The following is a 26358-nucleotide window of genomic DNA, read 5'->3' as shown; positions in this document are numbered from 1 at the left end:
ACGTTATGGGGCTCAGGGGGGTTTATAGGGTCCATATAGGGCAAATCTCCTTTATTATCCCCTTTATTGTCCCCATTATTGGGGGGGGGGGAGGTATTTGGGGTCATCTATGGGGTCTTCCATCCCCATTCCTTTATATGGGGTCGTCTATGGGGTCTTCCATCCCCATTCCTTTATATGGGGTCTTCTATGGGGTCTTCCATCCCCATTCCTTTATATGGGGGGATATTGGGGTCGTCTATGGGGTCTTCCATCCCCATTCCTTTATATGGGGCCATTTGGGGTTGTCTATGGGGTCTTAGCAGAGCTGGACACAGCCTCCATGCCCACGACATGCTATGGGGTGGGATATAGGGGATTATTGGGGTTATGGGGTGGGATATAGGGGATTATTGGGGTTATGGGGTGGGATATAGGGGATTATTGTGGCTATGGGGTGGGATATAGGGGATTATTGTGGCTATGGGGTGGGATATAGGGGATTATTGGGGTTATGGGGTGGGATATAGGGGATTATTGTGGCTATGGGGTGGGATATAGGGGATTATTGTGGCTATGGGGTGGGATATAGGGGATTATTGTGGCTATGGGGTGGGATATAGGGGATTATTGTGGCTATGGGGTGGGATATAGGGGATTATTGGGGTTATGGGGTGGGATATAGGGGATTATTGGGGTTATGGGGTGGGATATAGGGGATTATTGGGGTTATGGGGTGGGATATAGGGGATTATTGGGGTTATGGGGTGGGATATAGGGGATTATTGTGGCTATGGGGTGGGATATAGGGGATTATTGTGGCTATGGGGTGGGATATAGGGGATTATTGGGGTTATGGGGTGGGATATAGGGGATTATTGGGGTAATGGGGTGGGATATAGGGGATTATTGTGGCTATGGGGTGGGATATAGGGGATTATTGGGGCTATGGGGTGGGATATAGGGGATTATTGGGGTTATGGGGTGGGATATAGGGGATTATTGTGGCTATGGGGTGGGATATAGGGGATTATTGTGGCTATGGGGTGGGATATAGGGGATTATTGGGGTTATGGGGTGGGATATAGGGGATTATGTTGGCTATGGGGTGGGATATAGGGGATTATTGTGGCTATGGGGTGGGATATAGGGGATTATTGTGGCTATGGGGTGGGATATAGGGGATTATTGGGGTTATGGGGTGGGATATAGGGGATTATTGTGGCTATGGGGTGGGATATAGGGGATTATTGGGGTTATGGGGTGGGATATAGGGGATTATTGGGGTTATGGGGTGGGATATAGGGGATTATTGGGGTTATGGGGTGGGATATAGGGGATTATTGGGGTTATGGGGTGGGATATAGGGGATTATTGTGGCTATGGGGTGGGATATAGGGGATTATTGTGGCTATGGGGTGGGATATAGGGGATTATTGGGGTTATGGGGTGGGATATAGGGGATTATTGGGGTAATGGGGTGGGATATAGGGGATTATTGTGGCTATGGGGTGGGATATAGGGGATTATTGGGGTTATGGGGTGGGATATAGGGGATTATTGGGGTTATGGGGTGGGATATAGGGGATTATTATGGCCATGGGGTGGGATATAGGGGATCATTGGGGTTATGGGGTGGGATATAGGGGATTATTGTGGCTATGGGGTGGGATATAGGGGATTATTGTGGCTATGGGGTGGGATATAGGGGATTATTGGGGTTATGGGGTGGGATATAAGGGATTATTGGGGTTATGGGGTGGGATATAGGGGATTATTGGGGTTATGGGGTGGGACATAGGGGATTATTGGGGTTATGGGGTGGGATATAGGGGATTATTGGGGTTATGGGGTGGGATATATGGGATTATTGGGGTTATGGGGTGGGATATAGGGGATTATTGTGGCTATGGGGTGGGATATAGGGGATTATTGTGGCTATGGGGTGGGATATAGGGGATTATTGGGGTTATGGGGTGGGATATAGGGGATTATTGGGGTTATGGGGTGGGATATAGGGGATTATTGTGGCTATGGGGTGGGATATAGGGGATTATTGGGGTTATGGGGTGGGATATAGGGGATTATTGTGGTTATGGGGTGGGATATAGGGGATTATTGGGGTTATGGGGTGGGATATAGGGGATTATTGGGGTTATGGGGTGGGATATAGGGGATTATTGGGGTTATGGGGTGGGATATAGGGGATTATTGTGGCTATGGGGTGGGATATAGGGGATTATTGGGGTTATGGGGTGGGATATAGGGGATTATTGTGGCTATGGGGTGGGATATAGGGGATTATTGGGGTTATGGGGTGGGATATAGGGGATTATTGTGGCTATGGGGTGGGATATAGGGGATTATTGGGGTTATGGGGTGAGATATAGGGGATTATTGGGGTTATGGGGTGGGATATAGGGGATTATTGGGGTTATGGGGTGGGATATGGGGGTTTAGGGTCATTGTGGGGTATGGTGGCTTTGGGGTCATAAAGGGATATGGGGATGTGGGGGGGATATGGGGCCATATAGGGGATGTGGGGCCATATGGGGAGATATGGGGCCATATAGGGGATATGGGGCCAAAGGGGGCATATGGGGCCGTATAGGGGATATGGGGCCATATGGGGTGACAATAGCTGACAATGGGTGACACAATAGGTGACAATAGATGACAATAGATGACAATAGGTGACACAAAAGATGACAATAGATGACAATAAATGACAATAGGTGACACAATAGATGACAATAGATGACAATAGATGACAATCGATGACACAATAGATGACAATAGGTGACAATAGATGACAATAGGTGACACAATAGATGACAATAGGTGACAATAGGTGACAATAAATGACAATAGATGACAATAGATGACAATAGATGACAATAGATAACAATAGATGACACAATAGATGACAATAGGTGACAATAGATGACACAATAGATGACAATAGATGACAATAGATGACAATAGGTGACACAATAGATGACAATAGATGACAATAGATGACACAATAGATGACAATAGATGACAATAGATGACAATAGATGACAATAGGTGACAATAGGTGACAATAGGTGACAATAGATGACACAATAGATGACAATAGATGACAATAGATGACAGGAGGTGACACAATAGATGAAAATAGGTGACAATTGATGACAATACATGACACAATAGGTGACAATAGATGACAGTAGATGACAATAGGTGACACAATAGATGACAATAGATGACAATAGATGACAATAGATGACAATAGATGACACAATAGATGACAATAGGTGACAATAGGTGACAATAGATGACAATAGATGACAATAAATGACAATAGATGACACAATAGATGACAATAGGTGAAACAATAGAAGACAATAGGTGACAATAGATGACAATAGATGACAATAGATGACAATAGGTGAAACAATAGAAGACAATAGGTGACAATAGATGACAATAGGTGACAATAGATGACAATAGATGACAATAGGTGAAACAATAGAAGACAATAGATGACAATAAATGACAATAGATGACACAATAGATGACAATAGATGACAATAGGTGACAATAGATGACAATATATGACAATAGATGACACAATAGCTGACAATAGGTGACAATAGGTGACAATAGATGACAATAGATGACAATAGATGAGACAATCGATGACAATGGGAGACAATATATGACAATAGATAACAATAGATGACAATAGATGACAATAGGTGACAATAGATGACAATAGATGACAATAGGTGACAATAGGTGACACAATAGATGACAATTGGTGACAATAGATGACAATAGATGACAATAGATGACAATAGATGACAATATGTGACAATAGATGACACAATAGATGACAATAGATGACAATAGATGACAATAGGAGACAATAGATGACAATAGGTGACACAATAGGTGACAATAGATGACAATAGGAGACAATAGATGACAATAGATGACAATAGATTACAATAGGTGACACAATAGATGACAATAGATGATAATAGATGACAATAGATAACAATAGATGACACAATAGAAGACAATAGATGACAATAGGTGACAATACATGACAATAGATGACAATAGGTGACAATAGATGACAATAGATGACAATAGGTGACACAATAGATGACAATAGATGACAATAGATGTCAATAGATGACACAATAGATGACAATAGATGACAATAGGTGACACAATAGATGACAATAGATGACAATAGATGACAATAGATGACAATAGCTGACACAATAGATGACAATAGATGACAATAGATGACACAATAGATGACAATAGATGACACAATAGATGACACAATAGATGACAATAGATGACAATAGATGACAACAGGTGACACAATAGATGACAATAGATGACAATAGATGACAATAGATGACAATAGATGACAATAGATGACACAATAGGAGACAATAGATGACAATAGGTGACAATAGATGACACAATAGACGACAATAGGTGACAATAGATGACAATAGATGACAATAGGTGACACAATAGATGACAATAGGTGACAATAGATGACAATAGATGACAATAGGTGACACAATAGATGACAATAGATGACAATAGATGACACAATAGATGACAATAGATTACAATAGGAGACAATAGATGACAATAGATGACACAATAGATGACAATAGGTGACACAATAGATGACAATAGATGACAATATATGACAATAGGTGACACAATAGATGACAATAGGTGACACAATAGATGACAATAGGTGACAATAGATGACAGTAGATGACAATAGATGACAATAGGTGACAATAGGTGACAGTAGATGACAATAGATGACACAATAGATGACAATAGATGACCATAGATGACAATAGGTGACAATAGATGACAATAGGTGACAATAGATGACAATAGATGACAATAGATGACACTATAGATGACAATAGATGACAATAGATAACAATAGATGACAATAGATGACCCAATAGATGACAATAGATGACAATAGGTGACAATAGATGAAAATAGGTGACAATAGGTGACAATAGATGACAATAGATGACAATAGGTGACAATAGGTGACACAATAGATGACAATAGATGTCAATAGATGACACAATAGATGACAATAGATGACAATAGGTGACACAATAGATGACAATAGGTGACAATAGATGACAATAGCTGACACAATAGATGACAATAGATGACAATAGATGACACAATAGATGACAATAGATGACAATAGGTGACACAATAGATGACAATAGATGACAATAGGTGACAATAGGTGACAATAGATGACACAATAGATGACAATAGATGACAATAGATGACAATAGATGACAATAGGTGACACAATTGCTGACAACAGCTGACAGTAGATGACAATAGATGACAATAGGTGACAATAGGTGAAAATAGATGACAATAGGAGACAATAGATGACACAATAAATGACAATAGGTGACAATAGATGACAATAGATGACAATAGATGACAATAGATGACACAATAGATAACAATAGATGACAATAGATGACAATAGATGACAATAGGTGACACAATAGATGACAATAGATGACACAATAAATGACAATAGGTGACAATAGATGCCACAATAGATGACAATAGATGACAATAGATGACAATAGGTGACAATAGATGACACAATAGATGACAATAGATGACAATAGATGACAATAGGTGACAATAGATGACACAATAGATGACAATAGATGACAATATGTGACAATAGCTGACAATAGGTGACACAATAGATGACAATAGGAGCCAATACATGACAATAGATGACAATAGCTGACAATAGATGACAATAGGAGACAATACATGACAATAGATGACACAATAGCTGACAATAGATAACAATAGGTTACAATAGATGACACAATAGCTGACAATAGATGACAATAGATGACAATAGATGACACAAGAGATGACAATTGATGACAATAGATGACAATAGGTGACAATAGATGACACAATAGATGACAATAGATGACAATAGATGACAATAGATGACAATAGGTGACACAATAGATGACAATAGGGGACAATAGATGACAATAGGTGACAATAGATGACACAATAGATGACAATAGATGACAATAGGTGACAATAGGTGACAATAGATGAGAATAGATGACAATAGATGACAATAGATGACAATAGGTGACAATAGGTGACAATAGATGACAATAGATGACAATAGGTGACACAATAGATGACAATAGATGACAATAGATGACAATAGATGACAATAGGTGACACAATAGATGACAATAGATGACAATAGATGACAATAGGTGACACAATAGATGACAATAGATGACAATAGACGACAATAGATGACAATAGATGACAATAGGTGACACAATAGATGACAATAGATGACAATAGATGACAATAGGAGACAATAGAGGACAATAGATGACAATAGATGACAATAGGAGACAATAGATGACAATAGATGACAATAGGTGACAATAGGTGACACAATAGATGACAATAGATGACAATAGGTGACAATAGATGACAATAGATGACACAATAGATGACAATAGGAGCGAATACATGACAATAGATGACACAATAGCTGACAATAGCTGACAATAGATAACAATAGATAACAATAGGTTCCAATAGGCTCCCACCCAACATGCTGCTCCAGAAGCTCCATTTGGTGGCGTCTCCGGTGACGGCTCCGGTTGTTGCCGGGTTCCTGCGGCTGCTGGTGACACGAAGAGCTCGGCCACACGAACCGCGGCCCAGCACCTCGATATCCACAACATGGCAGTCGGGGACACTGACAGCAACGGGACAACAATGAATGACAACAACGAGGGGGGACAACAAGGGGTGATGACCCCTATATATGACACCAAGAGGTGACAACCCATAGAGGTGACACCAAGAGATGGTGCCCTATATATGATACCAAGAGGTGACAGCACCAAGAGGTGACACCAAGAGATAGTGTCCCCTATATATGACACCAAGAGGTGACATCAAGGGGTGACACCACTAAGAGGTGACACCAAGAGGTGACAACTGGGATGGGACACCAAGAGGTGACACCACCAAGAGGTGACACCAGGAGGTGATGCCCCCTATATATGATACCAAGAGGTGACACCAAGAGATGATGTCACCTATATATGACACCAAGAGGTGACAACCCATAGAGGTGACACCAAGAGGTGACACCAAGAGATGATGGCCCCTATATATGGCACCAAGAGGTGACAACCCATAGACGTGACACCAAGAGATGGTGCCCTATATATGACACCAAGAGGTGACACCAAGATGTGACACCACCAAGAGATGACACCAAGAGGTGACACCAACATGAGGTGACACCAAGAGGTGACACCACTAAGAGGTGACATTAAGAGGTGACAAATGGGATGGGACACCAAGAGATGATGACACCAAGAGGTGACACCACCAATAGATGATGACATCAAGGGGTGACACCATCAAGAGGTGACACCAAGAGATGACGTCTCCTATATATGACACCAAGAGGTGACACCACCAAGAGGTGACACCGAGAGGTGATGCCCCCTATATATGGCACCAAGAGATGACAACCCATAGAGGTGACACTAAGAGGTGACAACTGGGATGGGACACCAAGAGGTGACACCATGGGGTGACACCAAGAGATGATGCCCTCTATATATGACACCAAGAGGTGACACCAAGAGATGACGTCTCCTATATATGACACCAAGAGGTGACAACCCATAGACGTGACACCAAGAGGTGACACCAACATGAGGTGACACCAAGAGGTGACATCAAGGGGTGACAACTGGGATGGGACACCAAGAGGTGACACCAAGAGATGATGCCCCCTATATATGACACCAAGAGGTGACACCAAGAGATGACGTCTCCTATATATGACACCAAGAGGTGACAACCCATAGACGTGACACCAAGAGATGGTGCCCTATATATGACACCAAGAGGTGACACCACCAAGAGGTGACACCAAGAGATGATGTCTCCTATATATGACACCAAGAGGTGACAACCCATAGACGTGACACCAAGAGATGGTGCCCCCTATATATGACACCAAGAGGTGACACCAAGGGGTGACAACTGGGATGGGACACCAAGAGATGACACCACCAAGAGGTGACACCAAGAGATGATGATACCAAGAGGTGACACATGAGGCCACCAAAAGGTGACACTACTAAGAGGTGACATCAAGGGGTGACACCAAGAGATGGTGCCCCCTATATATGATACCAAGAGGTGACACCAAGAGATGACGTCCTATATACGTCCTATATATGACACCAAGAGGTGACAACCCATAGACGTGACACCAAGAGATGGTGCCCCCTATATATGACACCAAGAGGTGACACCAAGAGATGACGTCCTATATACGTCCTATATATGACACCAAGAGGTGACACCAAGAGATGATGTCTCCTATATATGACACCAAGAGGTGACACCAAGAGATGACGTCCTATATACGTCCTATATATGACACCAAGAGGTGACACCAAGAGATGATGTCTCCTATATATGATACCAAGAGGTGACACCAAGAGATGACGTCTCCTATATATGACACCAAGAGGTGACACCAAGAGATGATGTCTCCTATATATGACACCAAGAGGTGACAACCCATAGAGGTGACACCAAGAGATGGTGCCCTATATATGATACCAAGAGGTGACACCAAGAGGTGACACCACCAAGAGATGACATTAAGAGGTGACAACTGGGATGGGACACCAAGGGGTGACAACAAGGGGTGGCATCAAGGGGTGACACCACCAATAGATGATGCCCCCTATATACGACACCAAGAGGTGACAACACCAAGACCTGACACCAAGAGGTGACATCAAGGGGTGACACCAAGAGACGGTGCCCCCTATATACGACACCAAGAGGTGACAACCCATAGACGTGACACCAAGAGGTGACACCAACATGAGGTGACACCAAGAGGTGACACCAAGAGGTGACAACTGGGATGGGACACCAAGAGGTGACACCAAGAGATGATGCCCCCTATATATGACACCAAGAGGTGACACCAAGAGATGGTGCCCCCTATATATGACACCAAGAGGTGACACCAAGAGATGATGCCCCCTATATATGACACCAAGAGGTGACACCAAGAGATGATGCCCCCTATATATGACACCAAGAGATGACAACCCATAGAGGTGACACCAAGAGATGGTGCCCTATATATGATACCAAGAGGTGACACCAAGATGTGACACCACCAAGAGGTGACAACTGGGATGGGACACCAAGGGGTGACAACAAGGGGTGACACCAAGAGATGATGCCCCCTATATATGACACCAAGAGGTGACACCACCAAGAGGTGACACCAAGAGGTGACAACTGGGATGGGACACCAAGAGGTGACACCAAGAGATGGTGCCTCCTATATAGGACACCAAGAGGTGACATCAAGGGGTGACACCAAGGTGTGACACCACTAAGAGGTGACACCACTAAGAGGTGACACCACTAAGAGGTGACACCAAGGGGTGACAACTGGGATGGGACACCAAGAGGTGACACCACCAAGAGGTGACACCAAGAGATGATGCCAACATGAGGTGACATCAAGGGGTGAAACCAAGAGATGATGCCCCCTATATATGACACCAAGAGGTGACACCACCAATAGATAATGACATCAAGGGGTGACACCACCAAGGGATGACACCAAGAGATGACACTAAGAGGTGGCATCAGGAGGTGACACCAAGAGATGATGGCACCAAGGGGTGACACCAAGAGATGGTGCCCCCTATATACGGCACCAAGAGGTGACAACCCATAGAGGTGACACCAAGAGATGGTGCCCTATATATGACACCAAGAGGTGACACCAAGAGATAGTGTCCCCTATATATGACACCAAGAGGTGACAACCCATAGAGGTGACACCAGGAGGTGACAACTGGGATGGGACACCAAGAGGTGACATCAAGGGGTGACACCAAGAGATGATGCCTCCTATATACGACACCAAGAGGTGACACCAAGAGATGATGTCTCCTATATACGACACCAAGAGGTGACACCAAGAGGTGACACCACCAATAGATGACACCCCCGAGAGGTGACAACCAGGATGGGACACCAAGAGGTGACACCAAGAGATGGTGCCCCCTATATATGACACCAAGAGGTGACACCAAGAGATGACGTCTCCTATATATGACACCAAGAGGTGACACCCCCAAGAGGTGACACCAAGAGATGGTGCCCTATATATGATACCAAGAGGTGACACCAAGAGGTGACACCACCAAGAGATGACATTAAGAGGTGACAACTGGGATGGGACACCAAGGGGTGACAACAAGGGGTGGCATCAAGGGGTGACACCACCAATAGATGATGCCCCCTATATACGACACCAAGAGGTGACAGCACCAAGACCTGACACCAAGAGGTGACATCAAGGGGTGACACCAAGAGATGGTGCCCCCTATATATGACACCAAGAGGTGACAACCCATAGACGTGACACCAAGAGGTGACACCAACATGAGGTGACACCAAGAGGTGACATCAAGGGGTGACAACTGGGATGGGACACCAAGAGGTGACACCAAGAGGTGATGCCCCTATATACGGCACCAAGAGGTGACACCACCAAGAGGTGACACCAAGAGATGGTGCCCTATATATGATACCAAGAGGTGACACCAAGAGGTGACACCACCAAGAGGTGACACCAAGAGATGATGCCCCCTATATATGGCACCAAGAGGTGACACTCCCAAGAGGTGACACCAGGAGGTGACACCAAGAGACGACCCCCCCCCCAGGAGGTGCCACCCCACTGTCCCCTACCTGGGGTCGGCCACCAAGCAGGCCTGGACTCCATCGAATCCAAGGCTGGGAGCTGCCACCGCGGCGGCCGCCATCGTGTTGACGTTGTTGGGCGCCAGGGGACAGAGGGGACGTAGGGGACCCTCGTAGAGGACAACGCGGCCACCGGATGCCACCGCGGCCACCAGGCGCTCCTGCAGCCAGCCCTGCAGGCGGAAGCTCTCAGGAGCCTTCGTCATCGTCACCTTCAGAGCCTGAGGGGGGACAGCAAGGCCTACTATGGTCACCAAGGCCTACTATGGTCACCAAGGCCTACTATGGTCACTGAGGCCTTCAATGGACACCAAGGCCTACTATGGTCACCAAGGCCTTCAGTGGTCACTAAGGCCTACTATGGTCATTGAGGCTTACTATGGTCACCGAGGCCTACTATGGTCCCCAAGGCCTACAATGGCCACCGAGGCCTACAATGGTCACTAAGGCCTACAATGGACCACAAGGCCTTCAGTGGTCCCCTTCGTCATCGTCACCTTCAGAGCCTGAGGGGGGACAACAAGGCCTACAATGGTCACCAAGGCCTACTATGGACCCCAAGGCCTACAATGTCCACCGAGGCCTACTATGGTCACTAAAGCCTACAATGGACCCCAAGGCCTTCAGTGGTCAGTAAGGCCTACTATGGTCACTGAGGCCTACTATGGTCACCAAGGCCTACTATGGTCACTAAGGCCTACAATGGTCACCAAGGCCTTCAATAGACCCCAAGGCCTACAATGGACCCCAAGGCCTTTGATGGTCCCCTACATCATTGTCACCTTCAGAGACTGAGTGGGGACAACAAGGCCTACTATGGTCCCCAAGGCCTACAATGATCACCGAGGCCTATTATTGTCACCAAGGCCTTCAATAGTCCCCAGGGCCTACTATGGTCACCATGGCCTACAATGGACCCCAAGGCCTTCAGTGGTCCCCTTCGTCATCGTCACCTTCAGAGACTGAGGGGGGACAACAAGGCCTACTATGGTTGCCGAGGCCTACAATGGTCACTGAGGCCTACAATGGTCACTAAGGCCTACAATGGTTACCGAGGCCTTCAATGGTCACTAAGGCCTACTATGGTCATTGAGGCCTACTATGGTCACCGAGGCCTACTATGGTCACTAAGGCCTACAGTGGTCACCGAGGCCTACTATGGTCACCAAGGCCTTCAATGGACCCCAAGGCCTACAATGGTCACTGAGGCCTACAATGGTCACCGAGGCCTACAATGGTCACTAAGGCCTACAATGGACCCCAAGGCCTACTATGGTCACTGAGGCCTACTATGGTCACTGAGGCCTACTATGGACCCCAAGGCCTACAATGGTCACTGAGGCCTACTATGGTCACTGAGGCCTACTATGGACCCCAAGGCCTATAATGGACCCCAAGGCCTTCAGTGGTCACCAAGGCCTTAGTGACGTCCCCTTGGTGCCCCCAACCCCATAGTGTCCCCCCACCCCCCCACTGTCCCCACTGTCCCCCTTGCCCCCCCTTGTCCCCATTGCCCCCATACAGCCAAGGTGCCGTTGTGGTCCATGCGCTGGATGTCGTCGCAGCCCCATAGCGCCCCATGGGGGACGTAGAGCGTGTGCCCCCCCCGTAGGGCCGCCCCACGCAGCCGCTGCTCCGTATCGGGGTCGGCCAGCACCGTGGGGGAGCCCAGCTGGGGACGAGGACATAGGGACAGTGGGGACCCCAAGAGATGGGCCCCAATGGACCCATATCCCAATGACCCCAATATCCCAATGACCCCATTATCCCAATGACCCCAATATCCCAATGGCCCCAATATCCCAATGGTCCCAATATCCCAATACCCCAATGACCCCAATATCCCAATATCCCAATGGCCCCAATATCCCAATATCCCAATGGCCCCAATATCCCAATGACCCCAATGGCCCCAATGGCCCCAATATCCCAATGACCCCAATATCCCAATGAACCCAATATCCCAACCCCAATGACCCCATTGGCCCCATTATCCCAATGGCCCCAATATCCCAATGACCCCAATGGTCCCAATATCCCAATGACCCCAATGACCCCAATGGCCCCAATATCCCAATGACCCCAATGGACCCAATATCCCAATGACCCCAATGGTCCCAATATCCCAATGGCCCCAATATCCCAATGACCCCAATATCCCAATATCCCAATGGCCCCAATATCCCAATGGCCCCAATATCCCAATGACCCCAATATCCCAATGGACCCAATGGCCCCAATATCCCAATGACCCCAATATCCCAATATCCCAATGGTCCCAATATCCCAATGACCCCAATATCCCAATATCCCAATGGTCCCAATATCCCAATGACCCCAATATCCCAATATCCCAATGGTCCCAATATCCCAATGACCCCAATATCCCAACCCCAATGGTCCCATTGGCCCCATTATCCCAATGACCCCATTATCCCAATGACCCCAATATCCCAATGACCCCAATATCCCAATGACCCCAATATCCCAATGGCCCCATTAACCCCATTGTCCCCATTGACCCCATTGACCCCAATGTCCCCATTGACCCCATTGACCCCATAGACCCCATTGACCCCATTAACCCCATTGACCCCAATGTCCCCATTGACCCCAATGTCCCCATTGACCCCATTGACCCCATTAACCCCATTGACCCCATAGACCCCATAGACCCCAATGTCCCCATTGACCCCATTGACCCCAATATCCCCATTGACCCCATTGTCCCCAATGTCCCCATAGACCCCATTGACCCCATTGTCCCCATTGACCCCATTGACCCCATTGACCCCATTGACCCCATTGTCCCCATTGTCCCCAATGTCCCCATTGACCCCATTGACCCCAATGTCCCCATTTTCCCCATTGTCCCCATTGTCCCCATTGACCCCAATGTCCCCATTGTCCCCAATGTCCCCATTGACCCCATTGACCCCATTGTCCCCATTGTCCCCATTGTCCCCATTGACCCCATTGTCCCCATTGACCCCATTGACCCCATTGACCCCATTGATCCCAATGTCCCCATTGACCCCATTGACCCCATTGTCCCCATTGACCCCATTGACCCCAATGTCCCCATTGACCCCATAGACCCCATAGACCCCATTGTCCCCATTGACCCCATTAACCCCATAGACCCCATTGACCCCAATGTCCCCATTGACCCCATTGACCCCATTGTCCCCATTGACCCCATTGACCCCATTGTCCCCATTGACCCTATTGACCCCATTGACCCCATTGACCCCATAGACCCCATTGACCCCAATGTCCCCATTGACCCCATTGACCCCATTGACCCCATTGACCCCAATGTCCCCATTGACCCCATTGTCCCCATTGACCCCATTGACCCCAATGTCCCCATTGACCCCATTGACCCCATTGACCCCATTGATCCCAATGTCCCCATTGACCCCAATGTCCCCATTGTCCCCATTGTCCCCATTGACCCCATTGACCCCATTGACCCCATTGACCCCAATGTCCCCATTAACCCCAATGTCCCCATTGTCCCCATTGTCCCCATTAACCCCATTGACCCCATTGACCCCACTGACCCCATAGACCCCATAGACCCCAATGTCCCCATTGACCCCAATGACCCCATTGTCCCCATTGACCCCATTGTCCCCATTGACCCCAATGTCCCCATTGACCCCATTGACCCCATTGACCCCATTGAGCCCTATGTCCCCATTGACCCCATTGACCCCATTGTCCCCATTGTCCCCATTGACCCCATTGTCCCCATTGACCCCATTGACCCCAATGTCCCCATTGACCCCATTGTCCCCATTGACCCCATTGACCCCAATGTCCCCATTGTCCCCATTGACCCCATTGTCCCCATTGACCCCATTGACCCCAATGTCCCCATTGACCCCATTGACCCCATAGACCCCAATGTCCCCATTGACCCCATTGTCCCCATTGACCCCATTGACCCCATTGTCCCCAATGTCCCCATTGACCCCATTAACCCCAATGTCCCCATTGACCCCAATGTCCCCATTGACCCCATTGACCCCAATGTCCCCATTGACCCCAATGTCCCCATTGACCCCATTGACCCCATAGACCCCATTAACCCCATTGTCCCCATTGACCCCATTGACCCCAATGTCCCCATTGACCCCATTGACCCCATTGTCCCCATTGACCCCAATGTCCCCATTGACCCCATTAACCCCATTGACCCCATTGACCCCAATGTCCCCATTGACCCCAATGTCCCCATTGACCCCATTGACCCCAATGTCCCCATTGACCCCATTGACCCCATTGTCCCCATTGACCCCATTGACCCCATTGACCCCAATGTCCCCATTGACCCCATTGACCCCATCGACCCCATTGACCCCAATGTCCCCATAGACCCCATTGTCCCCATTGACCCCATTGACCCCAATGTCCCCATTGACCCCATTGTCCCCATTGACGCCATTGACCCCAATGTCCCCATTGACCCCAATGTCCCCATTGACCCCATTGTCCCCATTGATACCATTAACCCCATTGTCCCCATTGTCCCCCATGTCCCCATTGACTCCATTGACCCCATTGACCCCATTGACCCCATTGACCCCAATGTCCCCATTGACCCCATTGACCCCATTGACCCCATTGACCCCAATGTCCCCATTGACCCCATTGACCCCATTGACCCCATTGACCCCAATGTCCCCATTGACCCCATTGACCCCATTGACCCCATTGACCCCAATGTCCCCATTGACCCCATTGACCCCATTGACCCCATTGACCCCATTGACCCCATTGGCCCCAATGTCCCCATTGACCCCATTGTCCCCATTGACCCCAATGTCCCCATTGACCCCATTGACCCCATTGACCCCATTGACCCCAATGACCCCACTGTCCCCATTGACCCCATTGACCCCAATGTCCCCATTGACCCCATTGACCCCATTGACCCCATAGACCCCATAGACCCCATAGACCCCATTAATGCCCCCACCATGAGGTCGGCGTGTTGTAGGATTTCCTCGCCGTGTTCCTGGGTCACACATGGATGAGCCACCTCCACCACCAGGTCCACCCCCCTATGGACATCAATGGGGTGCTATGGGGTGCTATGGGGTTCTATGGGGTGCTATGGGGCGCCATAGGGTGCCATTGGGAGCTATAGGGTGCTATGGAGCGCCATAGGGTGATATAGGGTGCTATAGGGTGCCATTGGTTGTTATAGGGTGCTATAGGGTGCCATTGGTTGTTATAGGGTGCTATAGGGTGCTATGGGGGGCCATAGGGTGCTATAGGATGCTATGGGGGGCCATAGGGTGCTATAGGGTGCTATGGGGCGCCATAGGGTGATATAGGGTGCTATAGGGTGCTATGGGGCACCATAAGGTGCTATAGGGTGCTATGGGGCGCCATAGGGTGCTATAGGGTGCTATAGGGTGCCATTGGGTTCCATTGGGTGCTATAGGGTGCTATAGGGTGCCATAGGGTGCCAATGGGTTCCATTGGGTGCCATAGGGTGCCAATGGGTTCCATTGGGTGCCACTGGGTTCCATAGGGTTCCATTGGTGCTATAGGGTACCATTGGGTGCTATAGGGTGCTATAGGGTGCCATTGAATGCCATTGGGTTCCATTGGGTGCCATAGGGTGATATAGGTTGCTATAGGGTGCCATTGGGTTCCATTGGGTGCTATAGGATGCTATGGGGTGCCATAGGGTGCTATGGGGAGCTATAGGGTGCCATTGGGTTCCATAGGGTTCCATTGGGTGCTATAGGATGCTATGGGGTGCCATAGGGTGCTATGGGGAGCTATAGGGTTCCATTGGGTCCCATAGGGTGCCATTGGGTTCCATAGGGTGCCATTGGTTGCTATAGGGCGCTATAGGGCTCTATAGGGTCCCATTGGGTGCTATAGGGTCCCATAGGGCACCATTGGGTGCCATTGGTTGCTATAGGGTGCTATAGGGCGCTATAGGGTGCCATTGGGTGCTATAGGGCGCTATAGGGCGCTATAGGGTGCCATTGGGTTCTATAGGGCGCTATAGGGCGCTATAGGGTGCCATTGGGTGCTATAGGGCGCTATAGGGCGCTATAGGGTTCCATTGGGTGCTATAGGGTGCTATAGGGCGCTATAGGGTGCCATAGGGTGCCATTGGGTTCCATAGGGTGCCATTGGTTGCTATAGGGCGCTATAGGGCTCTATAGGGTGCCATAGGGTGCCATTGGTTGCTATAGGGCGCTATAGGGCGCTATAGAATGCCATAGGGTGCCATTGGTTGCTATAGGGCGCTATAGGGCTCTATAGGGTGCCATAGGGTGCCATTGGTTGCTATAGGGCGCTATAGGGCTCTATAGGGTGCCATAGGGTTCCATTGGGTTCCATAGGGTGCTATAGGGCTCTATAGGGCGCCATAGGGTGCTATGGGGTCCCCCCACTCACGTGTGCTGCAGCCCCTCCAGGTCCTTTAGGTGCAGCTCGGGGGGGATCCCGTCCATGGGGCCCCCCCTGCGCGTCCACACAAAGGCCAACGTCACCCCATGGGGCGGACCCACAGACAGCAGCTGCGAGGCCAGGAACCGACCTGGGGGGTGAAACCCCATAGATACCATTAATGACCCCATAGACCCCATAGACTCCATTAATGACCCCATAGACACCATTAATGACCCCATAGACCCCATAGACACCATTAATAACCCCATAGACACCATTAATGACCCCATAGACCCCATAGACACCATTAATAACCCCACTGACCCCATTAATAACCCCATAGACCCCATTGATCCCATTGACCCCATTAATGACCCCATTGACCCCATTAATAACCACATGGACCCCATTAATAACCACATGAACCCCATTAATGATCCCATAGACCCCATTGACCCCATTAATGACCCCATAGACCCCATTAATAACCCCATAGACCCCATTAATAACCACATGGTCCCTATTAACAACCCCATAGACCCTATAGACCCTATTAACACCCCCACTGGCCCCATAGACCCCATTAATGACCCCATAGACCCCATAGACCCCATAGACCCCATAGACCCCATTAATGACCCCATAGACCCCATAGACCCCATTATAACCCCATAGACCCCATTAATGACCCCATTAATTGCCCCATTGCCCCCATAGACCCCATTATAACCCCATTGACCCCATTAATGACCCCATTAATAACCCCATAGACCCCATAGACCCCATTAACAACCCCATTGACCCCATAGACCCCATTATAACCCCATAGACCCCATTATAACCCCATAGACCCCATAGATCCCATAGACCCCATTATAACCCCACAGACCCCATGAATGACCGCATTAATGACCCCATTAATTGCCCCATTGACCCCATAGACCCCATAGACCCCATTAACAACCCCATTGACCCCATTAATAACCCCACAGACCCCATTAATGACCCCATTAATGACCCCATTAATGACCCCATAGACCCCATTAATGACCCCATTAATGACCCCATTAATATCCCCATTGACCCCATAGACCCTATTAACACCCCCACTGGCCCCATAGACCCTATTATAACCCCACAGACCCCATTAATGACCCCATAGACCCCATTATAACCCAATAGACCCCATTATAACCCCACAGACCCCATTAATGACCCCATTAATGACCCCATAGACCCCATAGACCCCATTAATAACCCCATTGACCCCATAGACCCTATTAACACCCCCAATGACCCCATAGACCCCATTAAGACCCCCATTGACCCCATAGACCCTATTAACACCCCCATTGACTCCATAGACCCCATTATAACCCCATGGACCCCGTAGACCCCATAGACCCCATAGATCCCATTAACAACCCCACAGACCCCATTAATGACCCCATTAATGATCCCATTAATGACCCCATTAATTGCCCCATTAATAACCCCATGGACCCCATTAGCCCCATAGACCCCATTAACAACCCCATTGACCCCATTAATAACCACATGAACCCCACTGATCCCATTGACCCCATTAATGACCCCATAGACCCCATAGACCCCATTAATGACCCCATTAATGACCCCATTAACAACCCCATTGACCCCATAGACCCCATTAATGACCCCATTAATAACCCCATTGACCCCATAGACCCCATTAATGACCCCATTAATGACCCCATTGACCCCATAGACCCCATTATAACCCCATAGACCCCATTAATGACCCCATTAATGACCCCATTAATGACCCCATAGACCCCATTAATGCCCCCCTGAATGACCCCATAGACCCCATAGACCCCATTATAACCCCACAGACCCCATTAATGACCCCACAGACCCCATTGATCCCCTAGACCCCATTAATAACTACATAGACCCCATAGACCCCATTAATAACCCCATTGACCCCATTAACAACCCCATGGACCCCATAGATCCCATAGACCCCATTATAACCCCATAGACCCCATTAATGACCCCATGAATGACCCCACTAATGACCCCATTATAACCCCACAGACCCCATAGACCCCATTAATGACCCCATTAGTTGCCCCATAGACCCCATTATAACCCCATAGACCCCATTAATAACCCCATTAATGACCCCATTAATGACCCCATTAATTGCCCCATTAATGACCCCATTAATTGCCCCATTAATGACCCCATTAATTGCCCCATACCCAGGCGGCCGTAGCCCAGGATCCCGACACGTCGACACTTTGGGGTCTCAGCCTCCATTGCTGTGGGGTCAGGGTCAGAATTACCCCCATATACCCCATAACTGCCCCACATACCCCATAATTGCCCCATATACCCCATAATTGCCCCCATATACCCCATAATTGCCCCATATATCACATAATTGCCCCCATATACCCCATAATTACCCCCCATACCCCACAATTACCCCCATATACCCCATAACTGCCCCATAATTGCCCCCTATATCCCATATTTGCCCCCATATACCCCATAATTATCCCATATACCCCATAATTGCCCCCATATACCCTATAATTGCCCCCCATACCCCATAATTACCCCCATATACCCCATAGCTGCCCCCTAGAGCCCATAATTACCCCCCATACCCCATAATTGCCCCCCATACCCTATAATTACCCCACATACCCCATAACTCCCCCCCATACCCCATAGTTGCCCCCATATACCCTATAATTGCCCCCTATACCCCACAATTACCCCCATATACCCCATAACTGCCCCATAATTGCCCCCTATTAGACCTAATTGACCCCTATACCCCATAATTGCCCCATATACCCCATAATTGCCCCATATACCCCATAATTGCCCCACATACCCCATAATTGCCCCATATACCCCATAATTGCCCCCCTATATCCCATAATTACCCCCTATTACCCCATATTTGCCCCCTATATCCCATAATTGCCCCCCATACCCCATAATTGCCCCCTATACCCCACAATTACCCCCATATACCCCATAACTGCCCCATAATTGCCCCCTATTAGACCTAATTGACCCCTATACCCCATAATTGCCCCATATACCCCATAATTGCCCCATATACCCCATAATTGCCCCACATACCCCATAATTGCCCCCCATACCCCATAATTGCCCCCCTATATCCCATAATTACCCCCTATTACCCCATATTTGCCCCCTATATCCCATAATTGCCCCCCATAACCCATAGTTGCCCCCATATACCCCATAATTGCCCCATATATCCCATAATTGCCCCCATATATCCCATAATTGCCCTCCTATATCCCATAATTGCCCCCATATACCCCATAATTGCCCCATATACCCCATAATTGCCCCCTACATACAATAATTGCCCCCCTATAATTGCCCCCATACCCCATTATTGCCCCCCATACCCCATAGTTGCCCCCATACCCCATAATTGCCCCCTATATCCCATAATTGCCCCATATACCCCATAATTGCCCCCTATACCCCATAATTGCCCCCATATACCCCATAATTGCCCCTATATACCCTATAATTGCCCTCCTATATCCCATAATTGCCCCACATACCCCATAATTGCCCCCTATATCCCATAATTGCCCCCCATACCCCACAATTACCCCCTATACCCCATAATTGCCCCCCATACCCCATAATTGCCCCCTATATCCCATAATTGCCCCCTATATCCCATAATTACCCCCCATAACCCATAATTGCCCCATATAACCCATAATTGCCCCATATACCCTATAATTGCCCCATATACTCCATAACTGCCCCCTAGAGCCCATAATTGCCCCCCTATGCCCCATAATTGCCCCCTATACCCCATAATTGCCCCATATACCCCATAATTGCCTCCCATACCCCATAATTGCCCCCTATATCTCATAATTGTCCCCTATATCCCATAATTACCCCCCATACCCCATAATTGCCCTCCATAACCCATAATTACCCCCATATACCCCATAATTACCCCCATACCCATAATTACCTCCCATAACCCATAATTGCCCCATATACCCTATAATTGCCCCCATATACCCCATAATTGCCCCATATATCCCATAATTGCCCCCTATATCCCATAATTGCCCCCTATATCCCATAATTACCCCCCATACCCCATAATTGCCCCCTATATCCCATAATTGCCCCCATATACCCCATAACTGCCCCATAATTGCCCCCTATATCCCATAATTACCCCCGATACCCCATAATTGCCCCACATACCCCATAATTGCCCCCCATACCCCATAATTGCCCCCCTATATCCCATAATTGCCCCCTATTACCCCATATTTGCCCCCTATATCCCATAATTACCCCACATACCCCATAATTGCCCCCATATACCCCATAATTGCCCCATATATCCCATAATTACCCCACATACCCCATAATTGCCCCCATATACCCCATAATTGCCCTCCTATATCCCATAATTGCCCCCCTTTATCCCACAATTGCCCCCCATACCCCATAATTACCCCCCATACCCCACAATTACCCCCATATACCCCATAACTGACCAATAATTACCCCCCATACCCCATAATTACCCCCATATACCCCATAATTGCCCCCATATACCCTATAATTGTCCTCCTATATCCCATAATTGCCCCCTATAGCCCCTATTTGCCCCCTATACCCCATAATTGCCCCCTATACCCCATAATTGCCCCCCATACCCCATAATTGCCCCCTATACCCCATAGTTGTCCCCTATATCCCATAATTGCCCCCATATACCCCATAACTGCCCCCTATAGCCCATATTTGCCCCCATATACCCCATAACTGCCCCATAATTGCCCCCTATATCCCATAATTGCCCCCTATATCCCATAATTGCCCCATATACCCCATAATTGCCCCCTATACCCCATAATTGCCCCCATATACCCCATAATTGCCCCTATATACCCTATAATTGCCCTCCTATATCCCATAATTGCCCCACATACCCCATAATTGCCCCCTATAACCCATAATTGCCTCCCATACTCCATGATTGCCCCATATAGCACCTAATTGCCCCCCATACCCCATAATTGCCCCAATACACCATATTTGCCCCCTTATATCCCATAATTACTCCCCTATATCCCATAATTACCCCCCATACCCCATAATTGCCCCCTATACCCCATAATTGCCCCCTATATCCCATAATTACCCCCTATACCCCATAATTGCCCCCATATACCCCATAATTGCCCCCAAATCCCATAATTGCCCCCCATACCCAATAATTGCCCCCATATAACCCATAGTTGCCCCCATATACCCCATAATTGCCCCCTATATCCCATAATTGCCCCCTATATCCCATAATTGCCTCCTATACCCCATAATTACCCCCTATACCCCATAATTACCGCCATATACCCCATAATTGCCCCCCATACCCCATAGTTGCCCCCCCATACCCCATAATTGCCCCCCTATATCCCATAATTGCCCCCTATACCCCATAATTGCCCACCTATATCCCATAATTGCCCCCTATATCCCATAATTGCCCCCCATACCCCATAATTGCCCTCCATAACCCATAATTACCCCCATACCCCATAATTGCCCCCATATACCCCATAATTGCCCCCATATACCCTATAATTGCCCTCCTATATCCCATAATTGCCCTCCTATATCCCATAATTGCCCCCTATATCCCATAATTGCCCCCTATACCCCATAATTACCCCCTCTACCCCATAATTGCCCCCCATACCCCATAATTGCCCCCCATACCCCATAATTGCCTCATATACCCCATAATTGCCCCGCTATACCCCATAATTGCCCCGCTATATCCCATAATTGCCCCATATACCCCATAACTGACCCATAACTGCCCTATAACTGCCCCATAGCCCCCATAACTGCCCCATAGCCCTCATAACTGCCCTATAACTGCCCCATAGCCCCCATAACTGCCCTATAACTGCCCCATAGCCCCCATATCTGCCGCATAGCCCCCATAACTGCCCCATAGCCCCCATATCTGCCCCATAGCCCCCATAACTGCCCCATAGCCCCCATATCTGCCCCTTAGACCCCATAACTGCCCCATAACTGCCCTATAACTACCCCATAGCCCCCATAACTGACCCCCCACCCCATAACTGCCCCATAACTGCCCCATAGCCCCCATAACTGCCCTATAACTGCCCCATAGCCCCCATAACTGCCCCATAGCCCCAATAACTGCCCCATATCTGCCCCATAGACCCCATAACTGTCCCATAACTGCCCCATAGCCCCCATAACTGGCCCCCCCACCCCATAACTGCACCATAACTGCCCTATAACTGCCCCATAGCCCCCATAACTGACCCATAACTGACCCATAACTGACCCATAACTGCCCTATAACTGCCCTATAACTGCCCCATAGCCCCCATAACTGCCCCATAGCCCTCATAACTGCCCTATAACTGCCCCATAGCCCCCATAACTGCCCCATAGCCCCCATAACTGACCCATAACTGCCCTATAACTGCCCCATAGCCCCCATAACTGCCCCATAGCCCTCATAACTGCCCTATAACTGCCCCATAGCCCCCATAACTGCCCTATAACTGCCCCATAGCCCCCATATCTGCCGCATAGCCCCCATAACTGCCCCATAGCCCCCATATCTGCCCCATAGCCCCCATAACTGCCCCATAGCCCCCATATCTGCCCCTTAGACCCCATAACTGCCCCATAACTGCCCTATAAATACCCCATAGCCCCCATAACTGACCCCCCACCCCATAACTGCCCCATAACTGCCCCATAGCCCCCATAACTGCCCTATAACTGCCCCATAGCCCCCATAACTGCCCCATAGCCCCAATAACTGCCCCATATCTGCCCCATAGACCCCATAAATTACCCCCCTAACTCATAATGCCCCATATCTGCCCCATAGCCCCCATAACTGCCCCATAGCCCCCATAACTGAACCATAACTGCCCTATAACTGCCCTATAACTGCCCCATAGCCCCCATAACTGCCCCATACCCCCCATAACTGTCCCATATCTGCCCCATAGCCCCCATAACTGCCCCATAGCCCCCATAACTGACCCATAACTGACCCCTCACACCATAACCACCCTATAACTGCCCCATAGCCCCCATAACTAACCCCCCCACCCCATAACTGCCCCATAACCACCCAATAACTACCCCATAGCCCCCATATCTGCCCCATAGACCCCATAACTGCCCCATAACTGCCCCCCCCACCCCATATCTGCCCCATAACTGCCCCCCCCAACCCCATAACTGCCCCATAACCACCCAATAACTACCCCATAGCCCCCATATCTGCCCCATAGACCCCATAACTGCCCCATAACTGCCCCCCCCACCCCATAAGTGCCCCATAACTGCCCCCCCCACCCCATAACTGCCCCATAACCACCCAATAACTACCCCATAGCCCCCATATCTGCCCCATAGACCCCATAACTGCCCCATATCTGCCCCATAGCCCCCATATCTGCCCCATAGACCCCATAACTGCCCCATATCTGCCCCATAGCCCCCATATCTGCCCCATAGACCCCATATCTGCCCCATATCTGCCCCATAGCCCCCATATCTGCCCCATAGCCCCCATAACTGCCCCATATCTGCCCCATAGCCCCCATATCTGCCCCATAGCCCCCATAACTGCCCCATATCTGCCCCATAGCCCCCATATCTGCCCCATAGACCCCATAACAGCCCCATAACTGCCCCCCCCCGCCCCATAGCCCCGACCTGCCCCACTGTGTGCAGCCTCAGGCCTCACTTCAACCTTTGCCCCCCCCCCAGGTTAATATTAACCCAATGAATGGGGCCCGGGTTGGGGGGGGGGGGGGGGGGGGCAAAATAAAGGGGGGGGGGGAGGCCTTAATTGGGGGGGGGGTCCCACATGGGGGGGGTCGTTAATTGGGGGGGGGTCCTATATTGGGGTGGGGGCAATGATGGGGGGGGGTAGAGCTCTGGGTCTCTTTATGGGGGGGGTCCTAATATGGGGGGGGTCCTAATATGGGGGGGGGTCCTTATATGGGGGTGGTTCTTATATGGGGGGGGTCCAATATGGGGGAGGGTCCAATATGGGGGAGGGTCCTTATATGGGGGGGGTCCAATAATGGGAGTGGGGATCCTTATATGGGGGGGGGCCTTATATGGGGGGGGGGTCCCATATGGGGGGGTCCTATATTGGGGGGGGGTCCTTATATGGGAGGGGTCCTTATATGGGGGGGGGGTCCTTATATGGGGGGGTCCTAATATGGGGGGGGGTCCTTATATGGGGGGGGGTCCTTATATGGGGGGGATCCTATAATGGGGAGGGGTCCTTAATTGGGGGGGGTCGTTAATTGGGGGGGTTCCTATATGGGGGGGGTCCTATATTGGGGGGGTCCTATGATGGGGGGGGCAGAGCTCTGGGTATCTTTATGGGGGGGGGTCTCATATGGGGGGGGGTCCTATAATGGGGAGGGGTCCTTATGTGGGGGGGGGTCCTTATATTGGGGGGGTCCTTATATGGGGGGGGTCCTATATGGGGGGGTCCTATATTGGGGGGGGGTCCTTATATGGGGGGGGTTCTTATATGGGGGGGGTCCAATATGGGGGGGGGTCCAATATGGGGGAGGGTCCTTATATGGGGGGGGTCCAATATGAGGGGGGTCCTTAATTTGGGGGGGTCCTATATTGGGGGATATCATTATATGGGGGGGTCCCATATGGGGGGGGTTCTTATATGGGGGGGGTCCAATATGGGGGGGGTCCAATATGGGGGTTCCTATATTGGGGGGGTCTAATGATGGGGGGGGGCAGAGCTCTGGGTCTCTTTATGGGGGTGGGGTCCTTATATGGGGGGGGTCCTATAATGGGGAGGGGTCCTTATATGGGGGGGGTCCTAATATGGGGGTTCCTATATTGGGGGGGTCCTAATATGGGGGGGTCCAATAATGGGGGTGGGGGTCGTTAATTGGGGGG

At 49.2% G+C, this 26358-nt stretch overlaps 1 protein-coding gene across 5 annotated transcripts; it reads right to left on the bottom strand.

Moving 5' to 3' along the window:
* Positions 1 to 45: 45 nt before the first annotated feature.
* On the bottom strand, positions 46 to 25175 carry ASPDH (aspartate dehydrogenase domain containing). Of its 5 annotated transcripts, none has more exons than XM_085551458.1 (8): positions 25135 to 25175; positions 19572 to 19631; positions 17332 to 17473; positions 15887 to 15971; positions 12422 to 12571; positions 10888 to 11120; positions 6669 to 6820; positions 46 to 336 (listed from the first exon to the last, which is right to left on the bottom strand). In XM_085551458.1, the coding sequence occupies exons 2-8, from the start codon at positions 19627 to 19629 to the stop codon at positions 299 to 301; spliced, it is 858 nt and encodes a 285-aa protein (XP_085407584.1). In that variant the 5' UTR covers positions 19630 to 19631; positions 25135 to 25175; the 3' UTR covers positions 46 to 298. The 5 variants fall into 5 exon arrangements, with proteins under 5 accessions (XP_085407584.1, XP_085407585.1, XP_085407587.1 ...); XM_085551459.1 differs by having other exon boundaries at positions 6669 to 6745; XM_085551461.1 differs by lacking the exon at positions 12422 to 12571.
* Positions 25176 to 26358: the final 1183 nt, after the last annotated feature.

This window comes from Coturnix japonica, chromosome 6, assembly GCF_054131305.1.
Source record: "Coturnix japonica strain WE chromosome 6, WE-NBRP24, whole genome shotgun sequence".
NCBI lineage: Eukaryota > Metazoa > Chordata > Aves > Galliformes > Phasianidae > Coturnix > Coturnix japonica.
Note: the sequence above shows the minus strand (reverse complement) of the source record. Positions and strands in the feature narration are given on the sequence as shown.